At 38.9% G+C, this 26,720-nt stretch overlaps 1 protein-coding gene across 11 annotated transcripts in view; it reads right to left on the minus strand.

Annotated features, from left to right (window-relative positions):
• The window catches only part of RABGAP1L (RAB GTPase activating protein 1 like), a 372,936-nt gene that overhangs the window by 24,196 nt on the left and 322,020 nt on the right, over positions 1 to 26,720 (minus strand). For 7 of the 11 annotated variants that reach the window (XM_045583198.1, XM_036442308.2, XM_045583196.1 and 4 more), the window contains one exon: positions 6,606 to 6,698. In XM_045583198.1, the coding sequence (XP_045439154.1) occupies positions 6,606 to 6,698 (93 nt within the window). Of the gene's footprint in view, positions 1 to 721; positions 1,652 to 6,118; positions 6,423 to 6,605; positions 6,699 to 26,720 lie in introns of those variants that run through there. The other 4 variants (XM_036442309.2, XM_045583199.1, XM_036442313.2 and 1 more) reach the window with 2 other exon arrangements.

Here is a 26,720-nt window from a genome sequence, read left to right on the forward strand (position 1 = left end):
AGCAAGCAGCAGAGTGGGGAGTGTGCACTCCGGCTCTGCACTCACAGACGTGGGGAAAGCAAGCCAGAGGGAAAATGCAGTATCCTCCTCCACGCATGACCCTCCTGGCCTCTGAGATGGACATTTCCCATGAAGAGGCGCTTGCCCGCACTCACCAAGGGTTAAAGAGGTTGCATCACTTAGCTGTCTTTTCCAGCCTTTCCCGAGGAGCCAAACTCACTTTGGAACTAACTGATTCAAGACAGAGTTCACCTTCACACCAGAACGGAGAAGAAAGTTTCCTTTCAATGGGCTTGGGAAAGGTAGTAATCTTGATTGGCTCATTTGGAAACATTAGCAAGGGCTGCCCACCTGAGAGAGAGCTGAACTCAGCCCCAGGCACCTCAGTCAGTCCGGAGACAGTCACGTGTCCTACGTTTGCCCAAGCAGATGTGCCGAATGCTCAGAGCCTGCAGACCGCACAGGCACATCGCTTCCCTGGCCTCACAGCACAGACTCCGGGAGGCACTGCCTCCATCACCCCTCACTCGCTCATCACGCTGTCTGGAACATGCCCCACCTCGTACAACTGGACAACAAGCTTTCCCATCCGTCCCCTCCTCTCCTACACAGGAACGCACAGCTGGGAGAGTGCGGTAAGCAACTTTTGGGAGGAGGATACTGCATTTTCCAGAGAGACAGACGCAGCTATTACACACATACATAAATTTTAAAAACTTACCTCCTCAAAAGCCATAGACCAACTACTGTTTTCAATCATAGGTACAAAGACAATTGGAAAAAAAAAAAAAAAGAAGATCCAATGAAATTGCACACCTACGAATACATTTAGGGAATGGCAGGAACAGGAACAGACACTTGTCAATGCTCTTTGGCTTAGATTTGCTGCTTTTCCTTAAGAGTGTCACATACTCTTAAGTTCTCTCTGGGACTGCGAGCATTCGATGGAAGAAAGTGCACTTGAGGCAGCCAGAGGGCAAGTCACAACTCAGAAAGACCAAGACTGAGTCACGAAACTCCTCCCTCTCCAGGAACTATTTGCAGTCTGCATGACGATGAAAATGCTGTGTGTAACTATTACCAACTACGGTGTAAGTTGTTTATGCTGTGTTATCAGAGCCGGGTGGAGGGAATTTCCTTAGGCGACAAGGTTGGAAATCTTGCAAAATACTTCATCTTCAGGAAATAAATAGAATGGCGTTGCTGGGCAGGGAAATGCAAAAGAACACTGGGTTCCAGCCCTCCTCCGAGTCTGAGAACTGAAGTTTGGGTGGAATAGTACAAGGGATGGTGAACATCATTTTTTCCAAGATGAAGAAACAGAAAAATGTGAGCTGGCAATCAAAAGAAAATAAACTGAGTCTTAAAGGAAAAAATGATGGAGAAGGAGGCAGCTTCATAAACTCCAGCTGTGTTTGGGGTGTGTTGTCCGCTGCTGTAATGAATTCTTGGCATGTTTTTGAAGACATTTAAGGGCCAGCAGAAAATGTTTTCCTAAAAGATCCAGTGCAATTTTATGAGCAACAGCACACTCAGTTCTCACTTATTTTGCTTATGGATACCTCTATCAAAAGAGGTGATAATCATCACATTCAAATTTTATAGGTTTTTTTTGACATTCAAAGACAAATGCTTATACAGAAAATGCTAAAATGTCTACATTGTCTGTAAATGAAGATTTTAGAAAGAAAACCTTGATATTTAGAATTGTTTTAGGCTCTTCCTTCACCCAACATATCCAATTTTATCTGGCTGGTAAAAAATTTAAAAATTTGAAATGTCAAACTAAAAACAAGATTTGTCAGTAATAAGTAAGGGCAGTTGGCAAACCAGACTGCATTTCTTTTAGCATTAAAATAAAATCTTAGATTATAGCACTGGGGATAGCAAACTTAATGTAAATGACCAGGTAGTAAATATTTTCAGCTTTGCAGGCCATATGGGCTTTGACACTAATCAACTCTGTCATTACATGCAAAAGAAACAATAACCAAACAAATGGATGTGGCTGTGTTCCAATAAAACTTTATTTACAAACACAGGCAGTGGGTCATATCTGGCCCACAGGCCATGGTTTGCAAATCCCTGCTTTATTCTAGCTTACAAATCAAATTTTAAAAAAGCAAATGGTCCTGGCCACCTTGGTTCAGTGGTTGAGCAATGACATATGAACCAGGAGGTAGGGGTTCAATTCCCAGGTGGGGCGCATGCCCAGGCTGCAGCTCACCCCTCAGTGGGGGGCATGCAGGAGGTGGCCGATCAATGATTCTCTCTTATAATTGATGTTTTTATCACTCTCTCCTCCTCTCCCTTCCTCTCCAAAATCAATTAAAAAAATACATATTTTTAAAAAGCAAAACAAAGCAAATGAGTTGCAAAGGATGTAGAAATACATGAGTGTGACACATAACTTAGTCATACCACTTCAACAGAAAATAGAACTTACTGAAAACTAAAAGAAGTTTTGGAGAATTCATTCTGAAGATCATCAATAAATATATTTAGGAATTCTTAATAACTCCCAATGTTAAGTATAACCAATCAGCAGACGGCATCATCAGGAGCCACCAGCTCTTTCTTAGCTAACCTGCTCAGGAAGCCTCAGAAGTCAAGGGCTTGTCTTCTCCACCATCCAACAATGGCAAGTTTTCCAAACTCAGAAAGATTGAGTGGCAGTCTTCTGAAGTTTATCGTTGTTTCATAATTATCTTAAAAACCACCCCCTTGACTATAACTATTCATGCAAAGCATATTATTTTATGACATAACTATTTCCAAAAGCCAACCACACTCTCTGTTGTCCTTTCTCCCATAAATATGGGTACACAGAGTCTATAGTCATTAATTAGCTCCATTCTAAGGTCTCCTTCCCACAGCATGGCTTCTGCACAGGTACCTCTATGTGAATCAGGGTTTATGAAAGAAAGATGGTAGGCCAGGCACCCATCCTCCTGGAACACTTTGCTTGAATTTTCTTGATATATAATTCACATAAAATTCACAAAATATGATATAATTCACCTTTTAAAATACACTCTTCAGTGGTTTCAGTGTATTCACAAAGTCATGCCACCACCACCACTAATTCCAAACCATTTTCATTGTGTGTAGGGTTCTACAATTCAAATTTATACTAACACCATTTTGTCCCTTTCATTATAGTTGAGATTTCAGTGTTAGTAGATATTAGATACCAGTGAGAATAGTGAAATAACCTGAGAGTGCAGATATTTGCGTATAAAAATAACCCCCAAGAGCCCAGCCAGCATGGCTCAGTGGTTGAGTGTTGACCTATAAATCAGGAGGTCACGGTTCGATTCCCGGTCAAGGTACATGCTGGGACCGTGGGCTTGATCTCCCATAGGGGGCGTGCAGGAGTCAGCCAATCAGTATCCTCTCTCATGTTGATGTTTCTATCTCTTTCCCTTCCTCCCTAAAATCAAATTTAAAAATATATATTTTAAAGTAATTAAAAAAATAAACTCAAACACACATTTAGACTGTTAGAGCAAGAATTGGACTGCTGAGAGTTATGTCTGTTTTGTTGAGTCTCTAATCCCACCTCCGACTTACTGCAATAGTTCTTTGGTCTACCACCATGCTCAAGAGAAATAGCTTCAAACTGAAACATCTCTTAAAATACCTTACTGCATGACATATCTGAACTTTTTTTTTTAATTGACACAACAGTCCTAACTCTCTTGCATGTAGTAAACCAGAGGTAAAAAACGGCATTGTAAGCAGTATGGATCCCAATAGTGGAAAAGGGGTTGTTAGTTCACTGGTATAAGTTTTGACTCAAAGCCTCAAAGATCTTCCCAAATTATTCTTAAGAATTTACATGTCTAGGTTCCCAGGTCAAGATCTATGACTTGCCGAAATCGGTTTGGCTCAGTGAATAGAGCGTCTGCCTGTGGCCTGAAAGGTCCCAGGTTTGATTTTGGTCAAAGGGCTTGGTTGCCAGCACATCCCCAATAGGGGGTGTACAGAGGCAGCTGATTGAAGTTTCTTTCTCATTGATGTTTCTCTCTATTCCTCTCTCTTCCTCTCTGTGAAAAATTAATAAAATATGTTTAAAAAAAAGATCTATGACTTATGATGTTTCTAGGACCTAGATATTATTCTTGATAGGATTAAATTTAGAAGATGCTAAAAGGTATTTTCTAAGACTATCCTAATATAATTAAACTATTATAATTAGATTCTTAAACTAGAAATTGAATGTGAGACAAATCTGTTGATTGAAAACTATGTTGTCAATTGTCACCTCAAAAATATAATGTAATTTGCCGAAACCGGTTTGGCTCAGTGGTAGAGCGTCGGTCTGCAGACTGAAAGGTCCCAGGTTCAATTACAGTCAAGGGCATGTACCTTGGTTGTGGGCACATCCCCAGTAGGGAGTGTGCCAGAGGCAACTGGTCAATGTTTCTCTCTCATCGACATTTCTAGCTCTCTATCCCTCTCCTTTCCTCTCTGTAAAAAAATCAATAAAATATATTTTTAAAAAATATATAATGTAATTTGAGGACTATCATTTTACCAATTATATCTATTGCCAATACAAAGGTCTAGACTATTAAAGGTTGAGCTATTTGTTAGGAGATGTATTGACCAGCTATTCCAATGATACAAAACAAACAGTTCTAAAAGGGGCCTGATGTGTACACAGGAGGACACAATACTCAAGCTAAAGAACAATATTTGTTTTCAAAACAAAAACAAAGGTTTAATTCTATTTTGATCCCACAATAAAAATTATACACATTGACAGTGCTGTATGGTAAGCATTTTCTTAAATAATATTATGCATTGTACTACTTATTTGTATGTATCTGCTTGGACACAAAAAGACTTTAAAAATAATAACAAATTTAGTCCCAGGCAGATTTTAAATATACAATTTTAGTCTTCCATTTCCCTATCGTCTATTTTAAAGCACTCTTCCCAGATTTTATTTATAACCATGGCAGCAATAAGAAAACTAGGTTGACGCAAGCAGTAGGAGGGTTTCAGGTTGGATCCTCAGAAATGTTTCCTAATTACCACTTTAGGTCTTCTAAAGCAGTGCGCTACATGAGCTAATTCTGAGGGATGGTGGCTAGCTTCACACCTCACTCCAGGAGCACCTTGTATGCTGCAGTTCCCTACCAGAGCAGTATGTGGGACTTCACTATCAGTTCTGCAGCCAGTTCTATGAACAAGAGGGAAAACATGCTGATATTAGATTATTGGCTAGCAATGCCTGGGAGACATATGAGGAAGATCTGCAAGAGACTGATGCATAAAAGGTGGTGCTTCTCTAGTTATACTTGGGTAAGTGGGAGCAGTAGGCCTATTAAGGCTAACACGACCATTTATTGCACACCAACCATGTGCTGGGTCTTAAAATACGCCATTCCCCATCTTCTCAACAGTCCTTCCAGGCAATGTGTACACTGCATGTTTTGCAGAGAGGAAGAGGCTCAATAGTTAGTCCAACACAATGAACAATGGCATAGAGATTAAAAACTCCCAATTTGCATTCCGCATCCTGGCCCTTTGATTTTGGAAAGCCAGGATTCAAACTCACATCTGACTACAAAATCTATATACTCCTTCTACAGGGGCCCCTCCAGGGACACCGCATGCTATTCAACTTAGCAACGATGTACCATGTGACTGTAGATGCCCGTGCCCAGCTCTCTGACCACATAAAGGCAACCTTAGTTCCAAAAGTGGAAGCCATGCCACCCTGAGTGATTTAATTCATAATACTACCCAGTGCTTTTTTTTTTTGGCAGGATATTGTAACATTGCTCACTGTACAAATACAATATTCTCTTACCCTGATGTACTGATGTGGAGAGAAAGGGAACAATGCATCTGTTATATTATTTCAGTTGGAAAAAGTAAGTTTGAAATCAGTCATTGCATCATGGGAACAGTATTGCTAATTACCAATGAAGAAATCTATCTTTTGTGAATAGCCTGATTTACAAAAACAACAACAACACTATCACTTATTTAACTAAGATGTTCAGATGAAATCATTTTGATTCTGAAACTGAATACTGTAGTGAAATGTCACTGTGACTCATAAATTTATTTGTGAAATAAACGTGGCAACAAACACCATGACTGTGTTCAATACAACCTTTGTGGTTTTTATTTGTCCTTCCAAATAAGCTTGTATTTTTCACATTTGCTACAGACACAGGTGAGTCTGAAACATTTTCGTGCCAGTCTTGGAACAGATCACCTTCTAAAAGTCTTTGTGGATGTGACCGTGTACAGCTAAAACAGTACTTTGCCATTTTCCTTTTTCTCTCGTTTTTGAAAGTAGTCGAGAGCCACTTTCTTTCCTTTTCCCTCTCTTTCTCTCAGCTTCTTAGGCAGATTCCCAGTATAAATGCAACAGATGGCGTTACCTATAAATATACAAACTGAAAGAAAAGAAATATTACGGTGGGCTACTCAGGAAGTGTGCTGAAATGAAAATAGCCCTGGACATTTAACATGGCCAGAGTGGCTAAATGAAGCAGGAAGGAACAGAAGGACTTGAACTTGCCACAACTGCTGCTAAGGGTCACGAGGGCCCTGCTCCGTAGGTGCTGTGTCTCCCCTACCTTGTATCTGTCCATGGGGTCCTCCTGCTGCAGCTGACTCTCGCGCATTGTCTGATATTCCTTCTCATACTTCTTCAGCTTCTTGGTCGATACCTGCGGGGGGAGGGGAGGTCAGAGGAACAGCATGTGAAATGAGGAAATGATTTAGGTAAACATTCTCTGAGGAACCTCTTGAGGTTCCAATCAAGTCTCTGGCGTTCTGATGGCACTCGCCCAACTCAAAGTTAGAGGGAAGCAATCTAGAGTTGCACTCTCTCTGAAAGTCCATATGGTGATACTGTAGGCTTTGTGGGTCCTGCGGTGTAGGTCACACCTACTCCACTCTGTTGTTACTGCACAAAAGCTGCCATAGGTGATGCATAAACAAATGAGTTTGGCCCTGTTTTAACGAACATTTTTTTGGTTTTTGTGTGTGTGTTTTTGTTTTTACAAAACAGGCTGTAGTTTGTCCATCTCTGTTCTACAATACTGCTGATAAGCCATACCCATTTTCTTGATAATGTATTTAACAGTGTTATTAATTCTAACTACTTTAATTTAAGTAAAATTCACTCATGGCTTCTAGCATGTTGAAAATGACATATCAACAACAAAAAAAGCGACATTTTTGAAATGGAGTTATTAACAGACAGAAAGAAGACTATAAAGCTCATCACTGAAAGTACAAAGGAATATAGAATCACTGTGCTGAATGAGATAATATGAAATCATATAAACAGCTCATCTATTTCTTGCTAGAATTATGTAATCTTTAAAAGACATAAAGTAGTCTAATCTTTTAAATCTGGGAAAAGACTAAAATCTCACAGAATCTTAGGATTTAAAAAATAAATAAATAAGCATTTGGCACTGGACAGAAGTATCGATATTTCAATATTTTTTGCAACTGAATATCAGTACCAGGGGTTCTAGGCTGCACATTAGGCCTGAGAGGAAGTATTTTCTATACAGTTCTGAAATGGATCCACTTACCGATGATGCAAGTATATGTGATAAGCTTGCTCCTAGAGAATTTCTCTTAAAACTACCTATTTTTATATTCAAACTATTACTGAGATTATCTTTATGTGAAAAGGAGTGTCCTTTTAAAAATCAACCTTGCTACTTATATGTTAAGAGGTTCATTTCAAAGTGAATTTAAAAAATAAATGCATTAAACACCCTCAATAAGCTAATCCTTTCCCATCTGGCTGAGATTCCAGCATGTTTGGCTACAGCTTGCTCAGGGAAACAGAACAAGTTCCCAGAACAATATGTTGCTAGGAAACTGTCCAAGCTTATTTATCTTGTGCTGTGGGGTGATATTGAGCATCCACCTGTGATTGGCACAAAGTGAAAGTGGCGAAAGGGCAGAGGAGGAAGACACAGAAGAGCTGATAGGAAACTCCTGTTATTTATGACACACAAAAAATGGACAGTTCCAGTTTCTAAAACTATAATCTAGGATAAAATTAATTCTATTTTAGTGACTGTCATGCTGAGTTTGAAAATTTTCTCATTAGAGAAAGAAATTTAAAAAATGTCTTTAGTATGTAGGCGTAATTGAAGGAACACAAAGTCATCAAGAATTATTACAATGGAAACAACCTATTATCCCAAGAGTACTGTAGGTATCTTTCTCCTTAAGTTAAATAAATTTAATGCAAGTGTGCACTGGAGGTTGAGTAAGAAACACCAATTCTTTTAGATGTCTACCTAACTTGGGGTCCTGTTCCACCAACTACCCATGTTCTGCCTGTCCAATAATTCCAATTTGGCTAAATTCAGAAAATGTCCTTAAAGAATATTCACAATTGCTTGAAAGTTCAACTGATAATAAACTTACAACTTCAAAATGGTTATATATAGGACATGGGAGTTAAACAGGCTTGCATTGGAAACCATGCTCTGTCAGATACTAGCTTTGTAATTTTATAAGCATATCATTTAAATTTCCTACTGGAAGCTTCAATTCCTTTTTTAAAAATGGAGGTAACACAAATGACCATCTTTTTTCATTGAGCACATAATGCACCACAGCACTGAAACAACACTTAATCCATTTTATGTTGCCTTTGCCTCACAAAGTTGAGCTGGGTTTTCCATACCCATTCCATAACATGAGCACTTTGAGAAAGGCAAAGTAACATGCACAGGGACCACAGTCATGACTAGTCCAACAGGCCTTTCTGACACCAAAGGTAAAGCCTTAACTGCAATGGTCCCTGCCTGTCTCTTCCACTGCCGGTCACCCAGCCAGCACACAGATTTAACCCGAGGACCCTTGCTAAGCCTCATTAGTAGCTGACTGAAACCAATGAACTAATCAACAACAAGATGATGGAGAGCTATTTTAACACTTGACTCGGAGATAATACACCTAAGATATGTCATATTACCCAGCAGAAAGTATGAGTTCAGAAAAATATAAACACCCTCCCCCTGAATTTTCTGGGCAAGCTAGAAAAAGGAGAAGGTCACACAGACCATGGGGTGGCTGCACCGGGAACTTAACTCTGGGAGAAGCCTGCTTAAAATTCCATACAGTATTAAGAGGGGATAGATTGAAATGATATATTTTCCTCCTCTTCCAGCCTTGTGAAAACAGGTATTGAGGCCTAAAGCACCCAGGAGATTTACAGCTTAAAGCAAATCACCTTACGTTATGGACTCAGTCCTGCTTAGATGGAACAGTTTTTGAGGCCAATGACTTCACTGAGAATGCCCTTTCTTCTCTATGGTATTGTTTCTGATGCTTCTTTAGGATTTCTCTCTGTCCCCACTGCTTCATGTTTCTGTGTGTACAGATAATCTGCGTTCTCTTTCCCCCACATGCAACAGTTGCAGTGGGATCACAAGCATTCCTCCTATGGTTTTCAAATCTGTTTTTCTCAGATTCTTTGCACAAGAGAGAGAAAGAGTCTTTGGTTAGAAATGTATGGTTTACAATTTTTATTACAGTGTTCAAAAAGTAGAATGACTACTAAGTACTAAAAATTAAGATTGTGAGATAGTAAATAATACACTAAATCTAGTTACATGTTGAATTGCATTGGTCTGATTCCAGGGAGTAGATTAACCAGATGTAGTCCCAAAACTGGGCCACAGAAAGCTGATACAGCTATGCATTCAGAGCGAGCTAATCAAGCTTATTTAAAACTAGACAATGAGACAGGACAGAAAGAGGATGGGGAGCCAAGTAGGACTCTGTTCTTTATCACCATCAAGTGCTCCGTTCATTATAGTGGTGCTGGCTTTCCACCACGGTTTGCTAAGAAACCTGAAGTAATACTTTACCCTAATTGCTCCTAGCAATTAGATCAAAAGTAAATACATATCTCATGCTCATGGTAGGAGAAGGCTACAGACATTTATGCAATAGGAAATTTCATTCAAGACTAATATGCTGAGCAATAGCTGTATAAAACAATCTGAGTCTTTAAAGAGATTCAACTTTACTACTACAGAAATCTGAGAAGCATAAATGGTAGGAAAGAAAGAGAAGGGGGGTCCTTTACTGTGCTCTGTTCGTCTACCTACCTTTAAAGGCTGTAGTGAAACTGGTTAGAAGGAGTCAGCAGAAGCATTAGCCCGCATGTGACTACACTCCATTTTTATACATCAACTTTTTTAACATGGAAAGACAAATATCCCTACATTGCATTTTAAAAATCAAAACGCCCATGAAACAAATATGTTTTTATCCTCTTCCATGTAGCAAGCATGGCCATCCAGGAGCCATGCAGTCTGAGCCCTCAAGGAGCTTACAGTCCAGTGGGGAGAAAGAGATAATCACACAATTTAAATAAATACTCATTTACAGAGAAACCAAGATGGTGGCATAAGTAAACACCTGAACTGTTGCCTTGCACAACAACTTCAAAACTACAACTAAAAGACAAAACGGACATCATCCAGAACCACAGAAAGGCTGGCTGAATGGAAATTCTACAACTAGAAGGAAAGAGAAAAGCACATTGAGACTCAGAGGAGATGCAGAAGTAAAGACAGAGGAGCAAAGTCAGGAGATGGGGAAGAGCAAGGCAGGCTACAAGATTTGCCAGGACCATTACAAAAAAGTCAAGACCCCTGGTTCCAAGTGATGATTTCAGATGGTGCTGGAGCATTAAACTTAAGTGTGGGGACCTGTGTGACTGCATAGGTCCCATGCCCAGGAAGCAGGCTATGGGAAAGGGGGATGCAGTGGAGCTCAAAGCCAACTGGAACATAGTGAGGAGAGAAGTGACTGTGGAGGCTGCAGAGGTCTGAGTAGTACATGAGCCCCAGGCCAAGGTGTAGGGCCAGAGACCAGCCTCACAGATCAGCCTACAGTGTGTCCTTCACATTTCCCCAAACAGTTACCAAAGAGCCAGGCTCTTACATAAGTACTCTATGCTAAGGGGAAGACAAAGAAGATAGTATTTGCTTTCAAGAGGCTTACAAATTATTCTATAATTTGGGGTCGAATGTGGTAAGTTCCACAGAAGGGTATAATCACCAACTGTGGAAGACTGAGGCATGAAGATTACCCACTTGAGGTGGAGAATGTAAACACAGACAGAAGGACTGAAATTAGCATTCTTCTGACTGCAGAGCACTGATGTGCCATACACATCAGCACCTCCTGTGTGCCAGGCATGAAGTGCTATGTACTCTACACACATTATTGTATATTAGCCTCACATCAAGCAGGTAGGGCTATTATCTTCCTCGCTTTACAGAGGAGGAAACTGACCCCTTAGGTTAAGGGGTCCATAGTCACACAGCAGGCAAATTCCATCTACGAGACAAGGTCCAAAGTCCTTGCTCCAAACTACTATACAACACTACCATTTACTAACATCGTTTTATTTTGCTTTGTTTTTAAAAAATATGTGCTATACTTATGCCTTTTTTATTTTTCTCCCTGGCCTTGTGTTGTCATTTTAACCTTCTTTATCTACTCACTAAGCTATATATACTGCCCTGATTTGGCTGAAAGATATATAAGAAAAATAATTTTCCCTAAAGATTTTTCTGTCTTTATCATTAAGAGCCAAAGCTGGCACAAACAGCAATGGGAAATACACTTAGGTAGGAATTTCTAAAATAGGATGGCATGGCATACATAATGCTCCTTTACTCTGGTATTGACAGCAGACTACTGCATCTTCGTACCGATGGCCAACTAGAGCCGATGTAGTTATGAACGATTACTACTGACTCCCTAAGAGTGTGAATATTGAACCAATGGAATTCTGGGAACCCACACATGGCTCCCAGTGTCCCCATGACCCAACGCAGGGTCTGTTCCTTACAGGATTGGGAAACACATGTATGTGCTCATTATTTCAACAAATATCAACAGTGTATGAGGCACTGTGCCGGATGCTAGGCTGGACAGACACCTATGACACAATCCTTTCATCAATAAACTTACAAAAAGTATAAAATTTGATTAATGTCATTACAGACATATAAGCCTCATGCTATCATTGGCTGAGAGAAAATGTTTTCACAAATCCACCAGGAAATTTAGGACAGACTTAAAGGAGGAGCTTGCACATAAGCACTGTCTGGATCTAGAGGGAGCTTTTGCTGTTGACTATTCACAAGTGTCAGGGTTTTTCTAAGTAGGCATCAGTAGCCTCCAAGGACTGCAGGCAGGCGAAGTCTTAGGTTTCTTCCCACCACCTTTATGGGAGGTGGGGAGCTTCGCTTGGCCTGGGTGCTCTCAGGGGCCATTCTACAGGTGTCAAACTGCCTGGCTTGTTAGAATCTTACTTGCAATCTATGCAAGGCTAGAGGGGCTTGGTAGTATTTCTAGCCAATCCAATTTAAAATTACAATATCCTTTATGCTAATTGGAAAACCCTCTGGTACAGACTTAAATATAAGTAGGTTAAATTTACAGTAGTTATCTCCTGATTATGGTCTTTCCAAAGGCAACCAACTACCCCTAGACTGTGTATTTCCATATCAGGGTACTGCAAATATTAATCAAGTTCAAGGTGTAGATTAAAACAAACACATTTATATCACACAGTGTAGGTTGGACACTCTTAATGTAAATTATGTAGAGTATAACAGTAGGGTAGGCCTGTAAAAGGTACAGAGGGGCAAGATATGGAGGAACAGCTCATTATTGCTTACTTCTTTTCTTGTTCCATAAAGGAAGCAGAGGAAACTGCTGTGAGCAAAGGCATGAAGCTAAAAATCATGGGCCTCCCAACTATCTAAGCAGCTATATTTGTCTGGATGAGGACCTGGGTGCCCTGGTGTGAGGCACCTGCAGAGCAGGCTGGGAAGGATATACTGGAGTCAGACGGTGGAAGATCTAGATCTCCGCCAAATGAAAGTGTGAACCTATTTTGGTAGTTGCTAGTTCATTGACCATATTTTCTGAAACTACAATCAGGCACATGGTCTTAACAGATGTTTGCACCCCATTCTGGATATGAGAAGCAATTTGGAATAGAAAAGAACATAAAACTCTTAAAAAATCTTTACTGATTCAATAGTTTATAGGGCTTCTAAGGCAGAATATTTGACATTAGAATTATTTTTTTAAAGGTCTTGTCCCAGTATTGATAAGAAGTCACTGATGTTTTAAAATCGGGCAAAAGAAAGATCAAAAGTGTGCTGGTAAGAATGTTCATTTGGCCTGGTGGGTGTAGCTCAGTGGCTGATATTGACTTATGAACCAAGAGGTCAAAATTCGATTTCCTCAGGCTCAATCCCCAGAAGGGGGCATGCATGGGGAAGCTGATCAATGATTCTCTCTCATCATTGATGTTTCTATCTCTCCTTTCCTCTCTGAAATCAATAAAAACATACTTAAGGGGGAAAATGTTCCCCTGAAAATGATGCATATGTTAAACTAAATGGGAGGACAAAGAAAAGGAAAAGGTTGGCAAATAAAACTATTTAGGAAATTACGAAAATAGTTCAGGAAAAAAAGCCTTTGTGAAGAAGATAACAATAGAAATGGAAAGAACCATTAAAACCAATAAAAGAGGTATTGTTAAAGCAAGTCTTTTCTGGTGACTTAGGTCAAATGATCCCTCCCCTCCTTAAACTTCTTTAGAATTAGTTATACAGCATTTAATAATCATATGTGGTTGTTAAAATTTTGCCTGGAGTGTGAATTTTCCTAATCTAAATAAGATGCCTTAAAGCAAACAAAACTAAACTTGGTATCTCCAGCTTTGTCCTAAAACAAAGCTGAATACTTCATAGATGCCTAAAGCAGGCTGGTACAATTAGGTATATTCTTAATATCTCAGGACTTAAGTGGATTTTGTTAATTAGTTAAAATACTGGAATCTTAAAAGAAGGCAGACAAGGGCCTTGCACATCTATTTTCTTTGAGTATGGGTATTAAACAAGATATGTGATGACATAGAGCTGAAAAGTAGAAAGACACCAAAATCCACTTAGCATAGGATATTTTTGTTACCTGAATGAGAAGATTGTGATCACCAATTAAAAATGGCAGTTTTCCTTGACATGTTTGACAGAGCCAATAATTACCTCTGCTCTGTGGGACAATTTCTAAAACAGTGCATAAGAATGAGATGATTTGAGAAGATGTTTTATGCTATGCAGTTGATGCTGCTCCCTAAATTGAAATTCAGTTCTTCCATCTTGGAGGGGGAAAACATAAGAGGAAAAGTGAAAACATTCAGCATACTAAATGCTTAACACACGAAGAGTGTGTGTGTGTGTGTGTGTGTGTGTGTGTGTGTGTGTGTGTATCTGACAATAAGAATAAGTAGAGGAGAAATCTCATTTTGAAAAAAAAAAGTAATATCAAACTGGGTTTCTGGAATTGGCTGAATCACTTTTATATGCAGAGCAGATCAAAGGAGAAGTGTATTTGATATTAGGGTTGGCCACACAGGTAAAGGAAAGGCCAAAAGATGAACTTTCTCTGTGCTCGATTAAGTCCATGTACAGTGGCTTACATGTAAATGATTGCTCCCCAATGCTTGGTGTGGAGTGGCATTTGTTCCCATTCCCACAGAAACTGTGAGAAGGCAAGAAAAAGAAGGTAATGAGGAGATGTATATTTCAACCCTTACTTCTACCCACTGGGCCCTCTCATTTCCATGGGAACAGGCACTGAAAGACTTCCAGCAGCTGAAAGAGAAACTCACTCAGATTGCAGCTGTGCCAATGTCAGCTGAGAGCTGCCAAGTTATGGTTTATAGCAACCGTTAACATTTTTAAATGATGTTTTCCCTAATAAAGTCACCTCAGTAATACATTACAAGCGAAAAACTGACTATATAACTATATAACTGACTATAAAACTGACTATATAACTATATAACTATATAACTAGTATATAACCTCCAAAGGGGTCTTTGGAGAATTAGTCTGTTGTCTTTTGTAATTCCAATGATCATGTATCATTTTAAAACAAATGACTGTAACAAAAAATGCAGGGAAGTGAAGAGGGTGCTCACCAAATAACTCTGATCTCTGATATACAGACTTCCTCCAAATGGCAGACGTGGAAAAGGAATAGAGGAACTAATTAAACTGGGGTAGGAGGGAGGAACAGAGATCTAATATAAAAACTAATTATATTTTATTACAAGAAATGATGTAAAGATTGTCAGCTACACCTAGACTTGGAACACGGAGCCAAATGAACTTGTTGAAGGATCTAGACTTAAGCATTTGTATAGAATTCTATAAACCTACAGAATGCCTATCCAAACCTCCTGGCTTCCCAAGTTCAACTAGAGAGCTTATACCTGTACTTCTCTAGCAAAACATAACTAAAAAGGACAGGCCAGAACTTGCTAACGACTATCCATTTCCCCTCTACACCCAAGGACTTTAGAATACATATGTAAAATAATTTATACATGTAAAATGTATTATATAAGCTTTCAGCTTAAGGGGAAATAGCCTCATCAATAACCTGAAGTGAATTACATCTTTTTAAAGCATGTAAAAGTTGAAAAGAGGGAAAATAATTATTTTGTTTTACTCAGTTTCTCTCAGATTCTTTTTCACTCTTTTTGGAGAAGTCATCATTCCAAATTGTTCACTATAACTAGGCTTCTGTTCACACATGCTTCAGGCAAATACAAAACCTGAACATTATCGAAGACAACTCAACAGAATGATGTCAAGAGCACTAGCCAGTAAGACAAGGAGGAATATTAGAATAGATCTTTGCTGCTTCTTATTGTTAACACCACCTCCATATCCAAGGTGATATTTCCAAGACAAGAATATGAGAATAAACTACAGAGGATATTCAGTTTTCCCTGTTGACTCAAGTCTAATTCTGTTCATGTGTCTGTGTCAGGACATATCGAGCACCTTCTTATCACCAGGTACAGGTAATACCAAAATGGATGAGTAAGACAGAGTTCCTAACTGTCAGAATCCTATTTTTTTTAATGAAGTATTGCTACTTTTAAATCATTCTTATATAAAAAATTCAGGGTAGCTCTACTATCCCATCCTTCACTACTATAGACCTGGCTGTACATGAACACTGTACTGAGATTTTATAAATGTCACATGTTATGTAACATAGAATTTAAGCTATAAAATGCAGATTATAGTTGAAAAAATGGGAGTGACTTCTTAGGACCCAGTGTACATCTATAAATATGAGATCAAAGTAAATGATAAATTCTGGCACTTTCTTATTCTACGTAAATATCTTTCCTTTCTTTGTTCATAAACAAATTTTTACTGGCTAACAATTTCCTGAGATACATTTTTATTTTCAAGAATTACTTATAAATGCAGATTATTTATATGTGGGGACCAGACAAAAGTAATCCAAAGTCCCTATTAAGTTATTTACTTCATCTCCTAGGATTTGTAAATTTGAGTGGGTACATATTTATGTACTTGTTACTTCTAGTCCAGAAAATGTCAAAGTTATTACTCCTAAATACTCTCAAAACTATTATTTATATGAACTCAGAACAAAGGCATATACAAAAATTTTGTGGAAAAAAATAATAAAGGCCTTCTTTGAGAACAAAAAAGAAAGAAAGAAAGAAAGAAAGAAAGAAAGAAAGAAAGAAAGAAAGAAAGAAAACACAGAATCCATTGAAGAAATTACCAATAGTAAAAAGGGAATAGTGTGAGTTACTAAAATAAATATTTGAATAAAACAGAATCAACAAAACAGAAGATCCTCAGTTTAAATATGTACTAGTACAGTGTTTTTCAACCTTTTTTGGGCAAAGGCACACTTGTTTCATGAAAAAAATCACGAGGCACACCACCATTAGAAAATGTTAAAAATTTTAACTCTGTGCCTATATTGACTATATATAAAGTAATTCTCTTGAATAGGAATCAAATAAACACAAAGAAAGTATTTTATAATTACTTTATTATGAAATATTTAGTAAACAAAATAGTGAAAAATTATAAAATTCTTGTCTTGTCTGCACCTACGGCACACCAGGCAACATCTCACGGCACACTAGTGTGCCGCGGAACAGCGGTTGAAAAACGCTGTACTAGTATATTATATGAAAAAAATTAAATATTTCATATATATATGAAATAAATTTAAAGTTTGATTCTGAATGGGATATTTACAGAATTTCAAAGCACCTCACCACAAAATTCTCATTAGTTAAGAAGAGAAATAAAGCAATTTATATGGAGAACCTGACAGAAACCACCCTGAGTCAAATGATCAAAGTGAGTGTCTCCAGTGATGGACAATTCGAAATCCAGCTCCATCTGACAGGAAGGGCGCAGTGAGAAACACACAGCATCATCTCTATGATGTCTGGTCAAAGTGTCCACGCTAAACCACCCTAAATTATGAGACATTCTAATGCCTAAATAGCTCATAATCTTCAAATGTATCAAAGTTATGACGCTCAAAGAAAGACTGATATTTCAAACCCAAGTACCTGGCTTAGAAGCTTAGAAGTGGTCTCAATTTTTTTTCTCAGTTTAATTTCTTCATTGATTGAGGTATTATATATTTGTCCTCATCCCCCTATTACCTTCCCAAACTCCCCATCCCACTCATGCCCTCACCCCCCTGTCGTCTGTGATTTTTTTTAACTTTCACTAAATGAGTGAATAAATACTCCTTTGAAATGTTAAAGAAAAAGACTGACTTTCTGGAGTGGTTTTGATAGGATCCTACACAGAGAAAGGAGAAATACCAGATGATTTCTCTGGGTCCTTTCTATTATACTGATTCCATCCTACTTACCACAAACCTGCTTATCTGTCACTCAGAGTGCAATGAACAGCAGTTTGAACACCCAGAGCTCAGGACCTCACTGGATATGCAAATAAACAACCACATACCAAAGAAAAAAGCATGATCAGTCTAAGGAATGCTGCTTTATGACTTAATTCTTATTGTAATAGTAAGAAAGCAAGTCTCAAAAATCTACACCTGGACTCAACGTGGGAGGCAGACCGTATTTCCAACAAGAGGCCAGCATGTGCAGTCCTTCAAGTGGCATATCTGCCCCCAAATTGCAGGCTCAACCAGGAAGTAATAGAAACAATACAATGTTTGTTTTTAAGTTAAATATTAATGAAGCCTTCTGGCAAAAAAAAAATTTGGATTCACCTTTTTGCTTCCTACAGCACCTAGGAGACTAATGACAAGTAGTAAATGTACCTCCATAGCACGGTCAATTTATTTTAGGGGTGTCGAACTCAATCAGAGAAGGGGCCAAAATCTAAAATCCAGCCTAAATCGCGGGCCGAATGGTTTACTCAACAGTCATAAACTGTCATTGTGATGGAAACACAGCGGAGTGCAGTGATGACAGCGCGGTGCGGGCCACATTGCAAGGCCTGGCGGGACGGATTTGGCCCGCGGGCCTTGTGTTTGACACATGTGATTTATTTCATAACCACTTCAGATGGCTATAGTTTATCAATCAGTTTTTCACACCTTTATGCAAAGAACAGAGCAGAGCTATATATGTTATATAAATACAAAAACTCCCTGTGTTCCCCTGCCTGTCATAAATTCACCAGTTGGCTGAGACTACTGTTTCTGGTTCGTATAACTGAGCAAAGCACACGACAATAGCTGTCTTCCCTAATCTCTTTCTTTAAAACACGTAAGTCTTGCCAGGGCTGAAGCAAGCTCTAATTTGGCTCAGAGAACCAGTTTCTATTAAGTTTGAAAAGCCTCACAGAGAAAATTCCTAAAAGAGGATCACAGAAAAAAAACATTCTGTTAGAAGCCCTGAGAAATGACTTCCCTTGTTCAAATAATTCAAAGTGAAACTTAGAACTAGGGAATTAGAATACCAATCTCACCGTTAGCACTAAGGAGTCTGAATTTTATTCTTGAAATATAATGCAAAAGACATCCCATCAGCTTTTTCTTAAAAAAAAAAAAAAAAAAAAAAAAAAAAAAAAAAAAAAAAAAAAAAAAAAAAAAAAAAAAAAAAAAAAAAAAAAAAAAAAAAAAAAAAAACTTCATCACATAAGAAAATACTGTTTCACTGCACACATATTGATTCCCACCCCCAGAGCGTGGAGGAGGTAGAAGTATATTGTGAGCATCTGAGAATAATCAAAACTATGCATTAAGAGAATCATATTGCTTACTTGTCACTCTATTTTAAAAGAGGGGACAATGATGGGATGATCTTTAAACGTTTCTGGTTAAAATTAAGAATAACAAACAAAAACCCACATCCATTAAAGTTGAGGGTTAAAAAATTCCAAACTCTTCCCCACTTGGTAAGTTGAAACCTGATAAATTCCTTTACTTGAACTTTCATATTCATTTGAATTTAAAAACTGCACCCATTATAAGATTACTAGTGGCCCAGTGCACGAAATTCGAGCACATTAAAAGGGAGACCAGAGTCAAGTCCCCACCCACCCACATGAGCCTCAAAATCACATGAGACCCAGATCTGGAAGCCCCCCACCCATTGGGCTAGATCCAGACCTGGCCAGTCCCACCCTTGTCAAGCCCCACTGGGCAGGGGGCTAACCTTAGGTCCTCTGACCCGGCACCAGGACAGGGTGGGGGGTGGCCTGAGGTCCCCCAGATGGGGCAGGGAGTGTGCCTTGAGGTCCCCCATCAAGCCCCACCAGGTGGGGGACATGGCCTGAGAGCCCCTGTCAAGCCCCACTGGGTGGAGGGCATGGCCTAAGATACCCCATCAAGCTCTGCTGATAGGGGGGTGCAGCCTCAGGTCCCCCATGAAGCCAAGCTAGACAAGGGGCACAGCCTGAGTTCCCCTGACCCAGCACTGGGGGTGCACCTTGAGGACCTCGTCCAGCCCCGCTGGATGGGGAGCACAGCCTGAGGTCCCCTGTCAAGCTCCACCTGGTGGGGGGCACAGCCTGAGGTCCCTTGGCCTAGCGCTGGGGTGGAGGGAGCAGCCTGAGGTCTCCTAGCCCAGCACCAGAAAAGGAAGCACACTTTTAGGTCCCCCATCAAGCCCTGCTGAGTGGGGGCATGACATCAGGTCCCCTGGCCTGGTGCCAGTGTGGGGGTCACGGCCTGAGGTCACATGGGGGCTCGGGAGGGCATAGATTCAGGTCTCTGCTGATTGCTTGTTAAGGCTCCATAAAGGAATCTGGCCTCAGCTGTGGGTGCAGCCACCTTTGTGATAGAGTGATGCTCAATTAGCATATTCTCTATTAGATAGGATTGTTAATTTTAGTAGGTAGGATATCAATATTAGGGATATAATTTTAAATCTTTATCTGTTAAGATATATAGTATATTTAAGCATTTGTGAGTGAGGTGATATATGTGAAATTTTTATTTAATATTTCAGCAAAGAACAAGTTTGGAGAATGAAACAAGAAAAATAGGAAACTGGTGGTCATTGAAGCTGGGTGACAGGTACATGGTTACTCATGGTACCCTTCTCTCTGCTTTTGCGTGTGTTTGATAATTTCTAGTTTAAAGGGATTGTTAATGCAACCATACTTTGAGGGTATTATGCTAAGTGAAATAAGCATAATATCCATTCAGCACCTGACACAAGAGTGAGGCACCTCCAGATGATTCTGGCCTCTGTCATTTCCATTTGTTTGAGTCTCTCCATAAAGGCCCCAAATGTTCAGGAGCAGAGAGAAAGCCACACACATTACACCCTTTCTGAATGCCTGACATACTGAACCTGTGAGTACAATGGTCCTTATTTTAAGATACTGTTTCAGTTGTGGGGTGATTTGCAATAGATATACTAGAACTATAGACTATAGATTATCAGGACTATTGATTATCTATGAATCATAGAGACATGCAGACTACAGATAATATATGTGACAATATAGTGCATATATAACACATAGTATAGATATTAGGAGCTATAGAAACAAAGGGGACCATAGAAAGTATATAATTAACCCCCTCATTTTAAAGATGAAAGAAACTGAGGTCAGTCCACAGGTGCCTGATGAGTGACAGACCCAGGACATGCCCTTAAGTCTCTTTACTGCTAGTACTAGGCTCTTTCAAAAACACAATTATATCACAATACAGTTCTTCGTTATAAAAGCCTCTTACTATCTCTATTATTCAAACAGCAACATTCAAGATATTCCACAAGTTCTCTGTCCAAAGCCAAACATAATTGTATTTCTGGATGCAGACAATTTACTGCCTACTATCCCTGGCACATGATAGGCCTCAATAAATGTTTTGTTTTGTTTTTAAAGTGAAAGATTACTAGAATAGGGCCGCTAAAAAAAAAAATCTGTAAATGGTGCAGCATAGATCTTCAATGCTTGTATTTGAAAAACAGAGCAGCATTTTCAGGTTTGAAATAAATGTTTAAGTCATAAAACTATGATTGCCCTTCCCCACCTATTACTAAATTCTGGAAATCGCACTGAAGGTAGTCTCCAATGTAACTGCTCAATGACTCCTGGTGTATAGATAAATATAATTATGTTTATAAATACAACTATACTTATGCATTCTCCCTTTGTTTTTAGTAATATATTTTCAGCTGGGCACAAGGCCTTCTGCTAAAGATTGTGCTTCCAAGCCTTCTTTGCCCCAGGTATGGCCAGTGAAATGAGTAAAACTGTTATATGAAAACTTTCTCCCAAGGCAGAGGAGTGTTCTCCCTTTTCCACATCCATCCCCCCCCCCCCCGCCCCACCCCTTCTCCCCACCCTGCCACCTCCAACTGGACTGTGGACACAGGAAATGTGCTGGTGAGTTATCTGACCATGAAGATGAGGGAAACATCCCTGGAGGTGGCATACCAACAAGACAGCCAACACGGGTTATGGTGACTGAGTCTGAGGGTGGGATGGGGACCAAATGGAAACAAAGACAAGGGAACTTCTGGGTGACATAAATGTTCAAAAACTGGATGACTAGTGGTGATGGACACAAAACTCTATAATTATAGTTCCTGAATTTCAACTGGGCTCATGGGTACCCATCTAAACATGATCTTTCCCAGCCTTCCCTTGGCTTGATGAGGCCATATGACTGTGCCATTTTGTACCAGTGCTCTTAAAAGAGTGGGTTTTGTCCCCCCTTCCTCTCTCCTACTGGCAGTGATTTGGCAAGAGCCCTAACAACTCCTTGGACCCATACAGCAAAGCCGCTGTGAGGATAGCAGAGCTGTCCCACTAGCCTTGCACTCTTAACTCTAAACTCTGTGTGAGAAAACCACTGAATTTTAAGATAATGCAATTACATTACAGAAAATAAAGACTAGAGTTCACCATTCAACATTTGTCAACTGTAAAGTATCTCAGGCAGCAGCTATCTTTATAAACTGTTTGCAGACCAGCAAGAAGAATGTTCTTATATAATTACAGAAAAATTTATGCAACAACTTCTGTTAGTTTTCAATATTTAAGTTCTGTTGTAGATAAATATACTGGGGAAATCTATTGTGGACATTGAAATGTATGTATTGAAAATTTGTTCAAGGAATGTTACTGGAGCCTTGTAACTTTTAGATATCATGATTTATTTTCTGAAACAATGAATTGGCATGTTTCTTTTTCATTTTATACAACTACTGATATTAAAATAGTTCTAAGTTTAAAGTCTGTCCTTTTCTTTTTCTCATATCACTCCAATTAAAGTTTAAAATAGGTAAATCATGCAAAAACTTTTTGTGGACAGTTCATTCAAATGAAGAAGCTAGATATTTACTTACCTGTCACCCGACTTAAAATAGAACTGTGGCAGATAATCAACCGGAGAGAGCTGAAAGTCAGAAGGTAGGGCACTTTTCTCCACATTGAAGTTAAGGGGTAAGCCTTATAAAATTTCCACAAAATAAGAGTTTGGTAAACATCTCTCTCTTATCATGAAGATTTTATCTCAAAAAGAAGGTATGCTGTTCTTCAGGATAGACAAGAGAAACTGCCTGTCCTAAATGTCAGTCCACAGGACTGACCTTTCTGTCTCTAGGTAGGGCTGCTATCTACCATGGTAACGATGAGTGTACAAGTCAAATCTTCTGGCGGAACTATCAAAACCCTTATAGTTACATGTTTTTATCACATGGCTTTTGCATATCAGCATGTACAGAGTGGACTCAGAATGATATAATCTGGGTCACAGATGAGAGACATACACTTTCACACAGTGCCAGGAATAACTAAACTCTGAATAACTTAGCTGCTTGATGGGTATACCAGATGACAATGGAAATGATAGCATTTAAACTGATGCCATTAAAATGGCATGCATGTCAATTATTTTTAGTATTTTCTAGTTAAAACCTACAGGTTATAAACATCTGGAATAAATTTTTTTAAATATATTTTATTGATTTTTTTTTTTTACAGAGAGGAAGGGAGAGAGATAGAGAGCTAGAAACGTCGATGAGAGAGAAACATCGGCCAGCTGCCTCTTGCACACCCACCCCCCCACCGGGGATGTGCCCGCACCCAAGGTACATGCTCTTGACCGGAATTGAACCCAGGACCCTTCAGTCCACAGACCGACGCTCTACCACTGAGCCAAACCGATTTCGGCTGGAATAAATTTTTTAATCAAAATACCAGCTTTATAGTCAGTGAAGCTGAAACAGAGAGCAAGTCTGACTTGTTCTCCATTAGGTGGAATAAATTTTATTGTTAAATGAATCTTTTTCTGAAAATCTAGAAGAGACCAGAATTTACAGCTCATTTCAACTCATTTCATCTCATCTCTTGAATCAATATACATTTTCCACATGAAATAAACTTATCTGATTAGACACCGCTGGCATATGCCAAACAGATTCAGTTTGTGCCCTATTCAAGGGTTCTGGTCTATACCTTACTTTTAAGTCATGAGACATTTCTAGATGTGGGCGTGTTCTTTTCTGAGAATAACTAAACTTATTGAGATCTAAGAGCACATATTTGGCTTTTAAAAATATCTCTTGTAATAGTACCACTTAATAAATGCACAGTCCCAACTTATGCAAGGATGAAACAAATATGCATTCCTCTGGAAATACGTTTGCTTTAGTTACTTTTCTAGAACAATGGATGTAAGCTGCTCCATCCATATTCTCTTGCCTAAGAGATCCCTTTTGTGAGAGAAATTTAAGAGGCTATTGACAGTAAAACCTACAGAACAGACCACAATCATCTATCTCATGTAGATGTGGAGCGCAGGGCTAGTATCTTATTAACACCCATTGGCCATGGACAATGCTATTGACCCATCTTGCATGTTTCTTATATAAACAATGACTTCACAAAAGCATAAATGATTTCCCAACTCAATTTATACTTTAAGTTTCAAAGGAAAAAAGCACATCTTATCTGTTTACTCATTTGACCTATAAAGCAAAAGCAGGGTGCCAAGGGTAGGAGCTACTGGAATAGCAACATCAGAAACACATCAAAAAGAGGAAGTTCATTAACTGAGCAGGGCTTTTGGTACTACTCTGAGCTAGTCCACACATCACAGAAGCTCCAGGGAGAAAACAGATATCTAAAATAAAACAAGTCCTAGTTCTAGGAGTAGTTTAAAAATCACTGTCTCCAGACTCATCTACAGCTCTCTCCTATACCATCAATGCAAGCACAGCCTGGAAGCTGTAGGGATCTTTCACTGCTCAGCACTGTGTGTCTATGTTCAGCAGCTTAGGAGAATCCTACCAGTAGCAAGGGAGCTTTGATTTTATAACAATAAATGATGATTCAATTACATAATAGAAGTATTTGAATAGGCTAATTTCAACATCTTAAAATCTACACAATGTAATTACCAAGCAAATAGTACACTCACAAAATTTACTGCCAGTCTTATAAGCACATTCTCAGGTTCTATCAGCATTAGCTAAAAATCTCAAAATATCCTTTCTATGGACCCTTTTACACAGAAAGATAGAGCTTAACAAAAGCAACATAACTACCCAAATCATGCAAATTTGCACTCAACTCAGCTATTATATTATTCTGCTTGTATCCAACTGAATAGTTTGAACTCATTAAATAACTAAAGTTTGCTCTCTTAGGTATTTTATGAATATTATGGTGTTTTATATCAAGTAAAAATATCTTTGACTCAGCAACAAAGTGGGACTTCATCAAAATTAAAAAACTATTTTTTTCATTATCAAGAAAGTCAAGAGACAATCTACAAATGGGAGAAAATATTTGCAAATCATATTTCTGATAAGGGTTTGAAATTCAGAAAATATAAAGAACTCTTACAACTCAAGAACAAGACAAATAACCCAATTTAAAAAATGGGAAGAGGACTTGAATTGACATTTCTCCAAGACGGATATATAAATGGTTAATAAGTACACAAGAAGATGCTCAACATCTTTAGGCATTAAGGGAATGCAAATCAAAAACACAATGAGATACCACTTCACACCCACTAGGATGGCTAGAGTTTAAAAAATAAGCAACATCATTCAACAATGGGGTAAAATATACAGAAATGTTTCTTAATTTGATATGGCCCTTGAAATCCAAATTTTCCCCCAATTCAAGTAAATCTTTAGTCAACATCACAGTTCGTTGACACTTCACTTCCTGCCATATCCTATCATAGAGCTTTCAAATATACTTGACCCAAACTGCTTAGATTTTTACCATTACAAATCTTTTATGATGACAAACTTTAAATTACTCCTTATCAGCAACACTGGTTTCACAATTGCTTCCAAAGCTGACTCTACGATAACTCTCCCAGAAATGACAGTTATATCCAGATACCACCATTCCCAAGTCTGCAGACTCTTCTCTCAACATCATTTTGGAAATCATTCTAGTCCAAAGGTCTCCTTGTGGAAATATTTCTATCCATTTCTTTTCCAACTACACCCAGTACTACATGGCTTTTTATGCTGATATTTCCAATTCATTTGCTCAGAGTTCCCTCCCTTTGCCCTACATGAACATCTTCATCTCCCATCTGCACTGTCATACATCTCCAAATCTGTCTTTGGATACTCAGAAATGAAGAACTTGTAGAAGCCCTGTGCTCACAGAAAAATACATATCTGATCATAGTTTCTCAATATATGTCCAGATTCTATTTACAATCTTAGTGTAAAGGCTCCTGCATTTCACTAAATGCACATTTCACAAATCCAGAGTTGTAGAGGGACAATCTCAACTATAGAACAATGTGTAATTCTGCATCCCTGGGTCCTGAACAGCAAGTATAGGCTAATGCATTAATACTAATCCTGATCATACATGTGTATAAGTGTGTCTGGGAATTCTGGGAAGAGTTCTCTATACTCTCCAGGAGGAAAGAATTGCCCTATGGACTCAAATGGAGAATTTAATTTAGAGAGTGCATACAATGGGGGGTGGGAAGAGGGGGGAGCAGGAGGAATAAAAGCTGCTGGAGTCAGAGGCTGGAACTTGGAATTTAAATTCCAGCTTTGTCACTAAACTCTGAAGTCTTAGTTCCCTAACTTCTCAGACCCTTAGTTTCTCATGTGCTAGACAGCCATGAACCTTCTGCCTTAGGGATATTGAAAACTAAATAGGCAATATTAGTCTATCGCTTTGGGACAAAGTAGGTGCTAATTAAATAAATGTTAGTTCCCTATTCCCACTGTATTATGGGAGTTGCTTCCACCTCCCTTTCTCCCTATCTTGGAGGCAGGTTTGGGTCTTATTTCATTTTCTAGCCTTAGCACCTAGCACAGCACCTGACATAAGCTAGATGCTAGATATTTGTAAAATGGAATGGAAGTTAAGTTG

Source organism: Pipistrellus kuhlii, unplaced genomic scaffold (assembly GCF_014108245.1).
Source record: "Pipistrellus kuhlii isolate mPipKuh1 unplaced genomic scaffold, mPipKuh1.p scaffold_m20_p_18, whole genome shotgun sequence".
Taxonomy (NCBI): Eukaryota; Metazoa; Chordata; class Mammalia; order Chiroptera; family Vespertilionidae; genus Pipistrellus; species Pipistrellus kuhlii.